Consider the following 11255-nt stretch of genomic DNA (forward strand, 5'->3'; position numbering starts at 1 on the left):
AAAACCTGCTTTTGAGCTAAAAGCTATGTTAAAAACCACAGCTCAAATGAAGCCCTAAGTAAAGATAGTTGAGGAAGGAGCAGTGCCGGCCCTGAGGGGGGGGCAGGAGGTGCGATGGCCAGGGGCCCAGGCGGGATGGGGGCCCAGCGGGATTAATGCAGAACATGAACAGCAGAAGTCAGGCAGCCAGCAGGCCAGCAGCGCCGCACAGCTGACAGCCCATCAGCGCGGGATTAACGCAGAACTGCAGCAGCTAGGCAGCCGGCAGGCCAACAGGCCAGCAGCGCCGTATGCCCGCACAGCCCATCAGCGTGGAAATGCAGAAGCCAGGCAGCCAGCAGCGCCGCGCCGCACAGGCACATCCCATCGGCCATCGCCCGTCTTGTCTTTCTTTTCAGCAATCAAGACTGAGCCGAGCCGCCGCCAATGCCCCACTGCCGCAGCCCCACATAGCGTGAAGCGAATCAACGATCGGCCGATCGCTACTTCGTATAGACTTCCGCGAACGGCGAGACGCAGTGCCGCGACAAGGCAGTCGAGGGCCCGAGGCAGGGCTCGATGAGGACGACGAGTCGACGACATCTGAAGATTTATCTTGGTTATTGCCTTATGCCTTTTTTGTGATTTGTGAATCTTGGTTCTGAATTAGTTCATGTCTAAATTGTCTAGGCCCTAGGATTTTTTTTCCTTGTTTAAATTTTATCTAGTACTTTGTACTCATATAGTCATGTTTTTTTTTATAATTTGGGTCAGGTGTAAGAATTTTAGAATGTTACCTAAGAAACATTTATCAGGGGCTGCGAAAAGAAAACGGAAAAGACAAGAAGAACAGTTTGTTCAGTCACAACAAGGTGCTTTAGATAAGTTTTTTTCAGCTTCAAGTAGTGCTGTGCATGATGACAACCCTATAGATGCACCTGATAATCAAGAAGAAGAGCAACAAGAAGTTAATGATAATTTAAGTGAACAAGTTGATGGTATAGAGAATGAAAATTTACAGCCTTCCTCTCAACCTGAAAATTCAGTTGATGATGTGCAACCTTCTATTTATGATGTCTTTGATCCCAGAACTTGGGAGAATCTTGATAATAAGGGTAGAGATATTTTGATTGAAAAAGGACCAGTGAGAGAATTAAATCTTGAGTTCCCTGTAGATGCTCACAATAGACATTTTTCATATGCTTACTACTCCAGAAAGTTAAGCAATGGTGAGGTGGTTGATAGAAAATGGTTGGTTTACTCTAAACATGTGGACAAAGTTTTTTGTTTTTGCTGCAAATTGTTCAAATCAGATCAGAACAAAAGTTTGGTAGCACACGATGGATTGAGGGACTGGAAACATCTTAGTTTAAGACTTAAGGAACATGAGAATAGTGTTGAGCATATAAGAAACATGAATACTTGGAATGAACTTAGACTGAGGTTGAGCAAAAATAAAACAATTGATGATGATTTGCAACGAGAAATTGTAAAGGAGAGAGAGCGTTGGAGACAAGTTTTAGTAAGAATCATTTCTGCTGTCAAGTTTCTTGCTAAACATAATTTGGCTTTCCGAGGGCAAAATGAGAAACTATATCAAGCTAACAATGGTAACTTTCTGGGCACAGTTGAAATGATGGGTGAATTTGATCCTGTGATGCAAGACCATATTAGGCGGATTCAAAATAGTGAGATTCATCATCATTACCTTGGGCATAAAATTCAGAATGAGATGATTTCTCTTCTTGCAGATTGTGTAAAACAAACTATATTAAAGATCATTAAGGATGCCAAGTATTTTTCTATGATTTTAGATTGTACTCCAGATGTGAGTCATGAAGAACAAATGACTCTAATTATTAGGTGTGTGAATATATCGAGAAATGTTCCAAGGATAGAGGAGTTCTTCCTAGAGTTTTTGAAGGTTGATGACACATCAGGATTAGGTCTTTTTAATGAATTAAAGAGTGCATTGGCCTCTCTTGGTTTGAATATTGATGATGTGAGGGGTCAAGGGTATGATAATGGTTCAAATATGAAGGGGAAACGCCAAGGTGTTCAGACACGCTTGCTTGAAATTAATCCAAGAGCACTATATATGCCGTGTGCATGTCATAGTCTGAATCTTACTCTTTGTGATATGGGAAAATCTTGCAGGTAAACTATTATTTCTTTTATATGTTATATATTGTTTTCATATAATATGTCATTATTTGGGATCTTACTATTTGTGATATTTGAAATCTTGCAGGCAAGCTATTTTATTTTTTGGCATTATCCAACGTATATATACCCTGTTTGCAAAATCTACCAAAAGGTGGAAGATTTTAGTTGATAATGTCCCAGGATTGACAGTTAAGTCATGGTCTAATACTCGCTGGGAAAGCCGAATAAAAAGTGTTCAAGCTATCAGATTCCAAACTCCTCAAATAAGATCAGCTTTAATAGCGCTAGAGAAGGTTTCAACTGATGACCCAATGGCAGTTAGTGAATGTCAATCTTTGGTGAGTGCGCTTGAGAATTTTGAATTTATAGTTGGTTTGGTTATCTGGCATGATATTTTATTCTCTATAAATAAGGTTAGCAAGAAGTTGCAATCTAAAATTGTGAGTATAGATGCTACTCTCAAACACATTGAAGGTGTCATATCATATTTTAAGAAGTATAGAGATGAAGGTTTCACTTCTAGTATGAATACAGCAAAAAACATTGCATCTGAATTGGATATAGAGCCAATATTTCCTACAAAACGTCAACGAAAGAGAAAGAAATATTTTGATGAACAAGATGATCAAGACGAGGAAATACAACAGTCTGCTGTGGACTCCTTTAGAAGAGAGTACTTCCTAGTTATGATTGATTCTGCAATTGCTTCATTGACTACTAGATTTGAGCAGATGACAGCATTTGATAATGTTTTTGGGTTCTTGTTCAACTCAAAAAATTTGAAATCCTTGGATGAAGCTGATCTTTGGTTGCACTGCAAGATTTTTGTGGAAAAATTTTCACATGATAACTCATCCGATGTTGAGATCAATGATTTTTTTTCAGAATTAAAGGTGTTGCAAGTGACTTTGCCAGATTCTTTGATGTCGGCGCCAGAGATTCTGAAGTTTGTTATGGATGCAGATTGCTATCCAAATATTTCAGTTGCCTATCGAATTCTTTTAACTGTACCTGTGACTGTAGCTTCGACCGAAAGAAGTTTCTCAAGATTGAAGTTGTTGAAGAACTATTTGAGATCAACTATGTCACAAGAAAGGTTAAATGGCTTGGCTATGTGCACCATCGAGAAGGATATCTTAGACACTATTGATCTCGATACCGTCCTTGATGATTTTGCATCAAGAAATGCCCGAAGAAGTATCTTTTTATAAGAAGCAATGGATATGATGGAGTTCTATTCTTCTTTAAGGTAATCATATTAGTTCTAGAAGTACAAATATATTGCTCTTTTAGTCTACGCTGTTTCTCGCTCTCAATAATTATCAGACATATTAAATTAAAATATATTATTAGATTTGTTTTTCCTGTACAAGTAAAATTAGTCTATATATTCTAAAATTTTATGGTTTAGAGGGGCCGTCGCGACGAGTTCGCCAGAGAGCCCTCAAAATCATAAGACCGGCGGCGCTGGGAAGGAGGTGCGCATCACGTGGCAATGTGGCATCGTGAGTGAGCCCTAGCTAGGCGCAGGCGAACAGCTCCCTATATGTTCTAATGAAATTTCAAAACTCCCATGCTAAACGCATGTTTTATACTTAACTTTAGAAAGGCGTGCGCGTGCCTCCCGTCGAATAAAATATACTTTGTAATACCTAGAAAACAAAATAATTTTCTAGTCTACAGTAGTTATGAGAAAGCTTAAAACCTGCACCGTCAGAGGTCAGACTAGCAATGCGGTAGAGTAGAGGAGTGGAGGTGAGGTAGCGATGGCCATGGACCAGCTAGCAATGCCCATGCTCCTGTCCACCGACTCAGCAGCCGCCGTCATGGTGCTCCTTTCCGTGGCCACACTGCTTGTTGCCCTCAACCACTTGCTCTCGTCATGGTGGCGATCTCCTCGGCGGCTTCCCCCGAGCCCGCCGCGCCTCCCGGTGATCGGTCACCTCCACCTGCTGCGTCCACCGGTGCACCGCACCTTCCACGAGCTCGCGGCGCGGCTGGGGGCGCCTCTCATGCACATCCGCCTCGGCTCCACGCATTGCGTGTCGACCGGCACGGCCGACGTCGCCAGGGAGCTCATCCGCGACCACGACGCCACCATCTCGGGGCGGCCGGTCTCGGTGCTGTCCCGGCTCTTCTCCTACGGCTCCGCCGGCTTCGCGTTCACGCCCAACAGCCGCCACTGGCGCTTCCTCAGGCGGCTGTGCGTGTCCGAGGTGCTGGGCCCGCGCGCCGTCGAGCAGCTGCGGCACGTCCGGCGCGGCAGCCTGGCGGCGCTGCTGCGCGCCGTGCGGGCGTCGTCGGCGCGGGGCGAGGCGGTGGACGTCACCCGCGAGCTCATCCTCTTGTCCAACACCGCCATCATCCGGATGGTGGCGAGCGACGTGCGCCTGACCGACGAGGCACAGGAGCTGGTGAAAACGGTGACGGAGCTGCTCGGCGCCTTCAACCTGGAGGACTACGTCCCGCTGTGCCGCGGATGGGACCTCCAGGGCCTCCGCAGGAAGGCCACCCGTGTCCACCTGCGGTTCGACGCCGTACGTGTTGGAGCAGATGATCAGGCACAAGGAGGAGGCCAGGGACAGGGAGCGTGCCCGCGGCGGCGGTGGCACGCAGGAGGAGAAGTAGAGGGGCCGCCGACGACGTGCAAGCAGCGCAACAAGGACCTGTTGGACAAAAGTTTCAAAGTTAGATGTACAAAAGTTTTATAGCATGCCATTAGAATATTCAATACGCCAGTATAAGGTTTCTGATTTTAGTATGCTATAAGTTTTAAATTACCAAGTTTTGAATCTGAGAGTACAAAGTTTTTAATATGCTAGTAGAAAGTTTTAAAATGATATTAGTAAAAAGCTTTTTAAAAGATTTTGCTAGTGGTCGATTGGTCGTGTGTTTAAATGGGCCTGCAACCTGGCCCATCTAGATTGCTGCGCCCTTGGGCTGCTACAAGTCTCTTCCCGAGTCTTCTAAACAGTAGCGCAAGGGCGACTCTGAGGCGATTGCTGTTCTACCGCTGGATTCGCCGGCCATCCCTTGCCTCCGGCGAGCAGGGGGGATGCAGATCTGGTGGGTAGTGTACATATTCCCTCCTATTAAGGTAGTTTTAGGTACATTAGGGTTGGAGTTTGTCTTCCACAGCTTCTCTGCTCCCGTCTCCTTCAATGTTGTGCGAGTATCGGTGGTGGCTGGTGGGTGTGTGGTGCTCGGCGACAACATCTTTTGCAGGGGATTCGACACTGACGGGTATGCCATCGAAGTTTTCCTTTGCGTTGGTGTTCGATTCCTCTGTGTTCTTCTCTGTGTCGGCGATGCCCATGCCTTCATCGACGGTGCTGGTCTCATAAGCCATTGTATGGCGGTGGGTACGTGGAGGAGTTTTGGTGGATGCATCGATGGGGATGGGGTGTCATCCATCCATCTTTTGTCCCTCCAAGGCAATTCTGGTGGACACGTCAGAATTTTCCTTGCGAGGTTAGCTATTCACCATATATTGTGTTCGGGGTGCTATATTCGGATCCCCTCGTGGGTTTGCTGTTCATCGTCTGGGTTGGATGGTGAAGCAATTGGTGTCAGATCCCGGCAACGACGAGGAGATGGCAGCTTGTCTTTGGCTGGTGCGTTCAGCGAATCAACAGCACGCCTTGGTGCGTGTTTCGTATGGGCTCCTTAAACTTTGATGAAGATTCTTCGTCGATCTGGAATTCGGCCATGAGCTTCATTCCGTGTCTTCTTCATTGCGGCAACATCGGTCAGCGACGGCGAAAGCTGCGGGGTGCTCCTCTAGAGGAGTTAGCTGTAATTTTTATTTTGTCCACGGGGCACTCATAAAGAGTGGATTTATGTGCAGCACACTCAATTTGTCAATTTTCAGCCTGTTTGCTTGCTCGTATCTGGTTTATCAGCCAACGAACAGTATTTTTCTCTCACTCCAAATCAGCCAACAGTACTTTCAGTCATGACTTATAAGCCAAACCAGCCCAAACGAACATGACGTTTGTCCGCCGAACATCATGATTTTGTGCATTTTGCCTCAACACACCAAAGCAAATAAAATGACCAGCGAGCCCATGGGCCCACTATCCATCCCCTTCGCATTTCTCCCTCTACTAATCTTCTTTTCTCCTCCCGCAGCCAACAATTGTGTTGACTTCGACCAGGCATGTGATCTCTCTTTCACTGTTGAGTAGTACAGTACGTCAGCAAGAACTCTTGATTCCAATTGAGGGTGGCACGCTGTTGCTACTGCAGTCCGACTTAACAAGAAGTCACTGTTCTATTTTTTTCATCAAAAGATCCGTCATCGGCTTGTATTTATAAGTGGAGAAGGAGAGTATAAAACGTATGAGCAGCACACAGATTTTACAAGGCTTCGAGTTGTTCGACTGGAATGCTTGTCACCTTTGAAAATAATAGTATAATCTACACTTAAAAAATAAAGACAACAGCTCAACTTGGATGAAAGAGATTTATCAATCTAAAGATTTGATGTGGCCTGTTCTATTGGTGTGCATAGATGATCATGTTCTATTGGTGTGCATAGGTGATCATCTTCCTGAAACGCTTGTTTCCTACATAACACCAATTCGTGATTAACAAAAAAAAATTGAGGAAAGTGACAAAGAAAATTTTGATAAAGTTTAATCAACAAAACTTCTCAGCCCACTAACTTAATACCTAGCACAGTTATAGATGGATCAAAAGAAAATTATTCTTGAGAAATGAGTGGAAGGGGAGGAACGGGGAAAGAGTCAAGGACAAGATGGTCCTTTAACTGGGTGTGGTGTGCTGTGGACAAAAACAATGCTTTTACAGTGTGTTTGTGACTAATTCAATGAGTACAGTGTGCTACACACAAATCCACTCTTTATGAGTGTCCTGTGGACAAAATTCTCTAGTTATTTTCCTATATTAATAAAATCCAACCCTTTTCTAAAAAAAAAAAACTGGGTCAGATACGTGATAGCGTGATCCACCTATTCCCGATACGTTGGTAATGTGTGCGTCACGCTTGGTAGCTGTACTCGCGCATCGCTAGTGGACGGCAACGCGTTTGCTGATCAAGCGCTCTCAAGAACCAGAGATAGCAAGGGCCTACAACGTATTTGGGACGGCTCTACTACATAATTTTTCGGCTGCGCTTAATATTTTTTCAGTCAAAAGAACGTAAAGCTGTGAGAGCACCGAAAAAGATGCTCTAGAAACTCTAGTTTTTTAAACTGCTCCATGGTGAAATTTATATAGCAGAGTTTGTGAAACAGTCTCAAACAGACTCTTAATAACTTTAAGACAAAAAATTAGGTGCCTTAACACCAGACTATGCGGAGGAGGAACCTAGGTGTGTGTGTGTGTATAACTTTGTATAGGTACGTGATGTTTTTCCATTTGATTTACTTTCCCGTTCCGGAAAGCATTGGAGTACATTGCAGTGGGTTATTTAATCAAAACATTCTCTTAAGTTAGCTAGTTAATCTCGGTATGAATATTGCTTTTCCTCCATATAAGGCCTCGTTTGGTACATGGCTCCGGCTTTGGCTCCTCCGAATGAGCCCTATCTAAAGGTTCCGTAACATAAGCCATTAAACTGTGAAAAAACAAAAGTCAGAGCTATTTTAGAAGAGCCACCAATTATGGCTCCTCTAAGGTGGCTCCGGCTCCTTCGAAGGAGCCCTCCCAAACAAGGCTTAAAATACTACTATAAAAAATAGACAATCACCGTCATACTATCACTGGCAGTTGCTTTGAAACCGACAATAATAATGTATCATTGTCGGTTCATAGCTTTAATCGGTAGTCATAGTAAAACCGAAAGTAATGGACATGTTTGGTATGGCTAAATTAAGTTGAAATCAATAGCCAAATGATACTTTTTTTTGCAGTTTATTTCGGCTACGCTTATTTCTACCGCTCATATTTGTATTAAAAAGCAGAAGATAGATAATACCATATTATTTGGTCATGCTCTTATTCTATTTGTGCAACTTATCTAAAAGGCGCTTTCCAGATAATAAGCTCTACCAAACAGGACCAATAGGTGGATTTTCACCGTTAGTTCCTGGCTACAACTGGTGCTGATAGGCGGTGTACTATCACTGTCGGTTATAGCTACGAACTGGCAGTTAAAGTCCACCTATCACTGTTAATTGTAGCCAAGAACTAATAGTGAAAGTCCACCTATTGCCGTCGGTTTATGGCTTCAACCACCAGTGATAGACTGTTTTGGCACACAAAAATCATAAATTTTCATATAAGGTTAAATGAAGATAAACTCTATATTAAAATTGCAGAGTTCAAAGAGATCTAAAACTTTTTAGTTGACAACTTTTTAATTTGAGATGGTTTAAATATCCAGATATTTAATATAAGTTCTCGGATTAGATTTGAGATAGTTAACCATGTTAAATGGAGATAAAGTAAACTTCAAAGTTGTAGTACTCGACGAGATCTATAGCCTTTTTCATTTGAGATTGTTTAGAGTGCCAAATACAATATAAGATTCATAAATGTGTATGTAGTTAAAAGAATATCAGCAGTTATATATATATAGTCACAAGTGTTGCATAGTTTAGTTGGTACGAGGTCTTGAGTTTGAATTTTAAAAACACATTTTTTTATCAGTAATGCCAGGTTTAGACCAGTGATGCAGTAATCTAACTGTGGCTATCATGTTGCTTAACACTTATACAATACAATATGCAAACGTAGTGCCTGTTTTACTCGTGTCATATTATCAAACCTAATCTCATTAATGTTGTAATCTCCACCATCAACAATTTGTAAGGTATTTCTTCCTCTTATATATTTGGCAGGCTCCATGACCTCGATATAAAGAGACGCTACTCATATCATCTTGTGCCATTTATTTTTATGCCATGCTTATTGAGTGATGGTTTTATGGGAAATTTTTATCACCATTAGAGGTAATGATGATAGCGTTAGCTATATGTTTTTTTTTCTAAAAAGTATCTCATATTATGTATGCTTGTATTTTATCATTTACATATCATTTAAATGTCATTCTCCAATGGAAATGGATTAAGTATGATATATGTATGTGGTTAGCTTCATGTCTTTCTTTCCTTTTTCTTATTTACTTTTTGTTTTTCTTAATAATGACATGAGTGGGTAATAGTGGAATAGGTATAAGCGTAGGTAATTTTTTGTATAATGGTAGTGGTGTAAATGGCACTTTGATTTTATTTCTTCTGACTAATATGATAATTAATTTTTGGGCCTTATGAATGAACATGGAGGCTCCTTTTGGTGTAATCAACCATGTAGGGAGATTACTATACATGGCATCAGGGTGCATCCTAGGATGGTTAGCTCATGCCATACCGCTAGGACTCGACAAAAAGCTTGCACCTTAGTAGCTCGTTTGAGTTGTTAGTGAATTGACTCGACTCAGTTCGTTTATATTTTTCAACAAGCTAACTCAAACATTTCTGATAGCTGGCTTGCGAGCCTAATGATCTAGAGCCGGTGGCATTGAACTTATGTTAGCCTTGTATAAGTTGATGTCTTGCATTTTAAGCAACTGATCGCTGGCTGGGCGTAGACCCTAGAGATTTGGACTTACTACCACTATATCTTAAATGGATATATAGATAGTCAGTAATGAATTATGGATAATATTGGGGTGTAATAGTGTAGTTGTATTCCTATATTATTTACTAGCCACTACTGCCCGCGCTTCGCTACGGGTGATATGCTTGGTATAGGAAAAAATTTAGAAAATATGGCTCATATGTCTAATATGTTTTCTCATCGCGTTGCTACGAAAGGTTGGTCTATTTTGTACATTAAATGGGAAAATATGATAAGGAAAGGTAACATGACTTTTTTCATTACAATGTTGTAAACGAACATAGATGTTGGTTGTCATTACATGGTGCCTATTCTAGGCCAGCAAATCAATGACATGTTAGTGAAAAGAAGTATTTGATGGAGCTGGGCTCAAGCAACTAACACACTTAGATTCAAAGCATAATATTGGTTAGGATTACATTATAGGTGGAAAGAGCAAAAACTACAACACAAGTAGGTGTCCTAACGCGAGGGTTTACAAAAGAGTGAATTAAGATCCACTCCCCTTAGGTGAAACTACAACACATTTCGTAAATCTAGAATTACACGAAAGATTACATAGCGTCGAACACTAAATTACACCGAGATTTAAAGTTACATGGTTAAGAGCAACCTAGTACAACCAAGGCTTACTCCAGAAGTCGGGATAGACGAGGGCAATGGAGAAACAACAAGATAATGATTATCCAAAACATGGCGTATGACCAACAGATCCAGAAACAGGAAACTGAAAAGCAAAACACCGTGAACCCTAAGACCAAACTAACCAACGGTAGACTTGAACTTCTTCGAAAACCAGATCCCTTCTCAGATTACACCATCAACTCTGTCAGACGAACCTAGTTCCACAATGACGACTGGATCTTGTAGCTCTGCTTCGGATTCAAGAGGGATGGGGATGAAGAAGAAAAGCAAGGACCAAGCGCATCTTATAGTGGCGAACGGAGATGGGGCGCAGCACACCGGAAGTGGAGACGGCATGGATGAGATACACTGTCGGTTCACGCTGTGGGGATACAGTCGGCCATGGCACGCTCCCTGCGCAAGCGAGCGGAGGAGGGAATAAAGGAGAGGAGAGAGGGTTCGCTCGACGAGGGAGGCGTGCGGGCGGCGTGTCCCCAAAAGAAGAAAGAAGGGAGGGGGTCCAGTACGGGGACGAGGGCGAGAATCAAGAGTGGACCAGAGGCTGGGAAAAGGAGAAGGGCATAGTGCACGAGGACAAATGGGGCCGATACAGACGGCATCCGCGGGGCACACGGTGATAGCGACCCGGCGTGCGTAGCGTGGTCGAGCTGGGCACAGTGCATGGGACTTCACATCCACTCAGACTTTTCTAAGCACCCCTACTACCCAAGGCTAACTTTTCCTAGGTGTTCTTCTTTCCTTCCCTTCCTTGTCCACAATATGCACCAATCTTTGTATGAAGTGAGATCGCAACATACATGCTTCCTCTGAAACCACCTCCTCTTATTTACTTTGAGAGACCACTATTTCATCAACCCGTTGTGGATTTCCTATTTAAACAC

The 11255-nt window shown here is 42.8% G+C and overlaps 1 protein-coding gene and 1 pseudogene across 1 annotated transcript; both read left to right on the plus strand.

The window, feature by feature from the left end:
* The first annotated feature begins 769 nt into the window (after window positions 1-769).
* LOC136465458 (uncharacterized) lies at window positions 770-3356 on the plus strand. Its single transcript, XM_066464181.1, has 7 exons — window positions 770-1230; window positions 1348-1484; window positions 1557-1735; window positions 1946-2136; window positions 2231-2483; window positions 2559-2667; window positions 3004-3356. Exons 1-7 carry the CDS (start codon window positions 770-772, stop codon window positions 3354-3356), a joined length of 1683 nt encoding a protein of 560 aa, XP_066320278.1.
* Window positions 3357-3761: 405 nt separating this feature from the next.
* On the plus strand, window positions 3762-4856 carry LOC136465459 (cytochrome P450 93G1-like; annotated as a pseudogene).
* Window positions 4857-11255: the final 6399 nt, after the last annotated feature.

The sequence above is a fragment of the Miscanthus floridulus genome, chromosome 7 (assembly GCF_019320115.1).
Source record: "Miscanthus floridulus cultivar M001 chromosome 7, ASM1932011v1, whole genome shotgun sequence".
In the NCBI taxonomy this organism is placed as follows: domain Eukaryota; kingdom Viridiplantae; phylum Streptophyta; class Magnoliopsida; order Poales; family Poaceae; genus Miscanthus; species Miscanthus floridulus.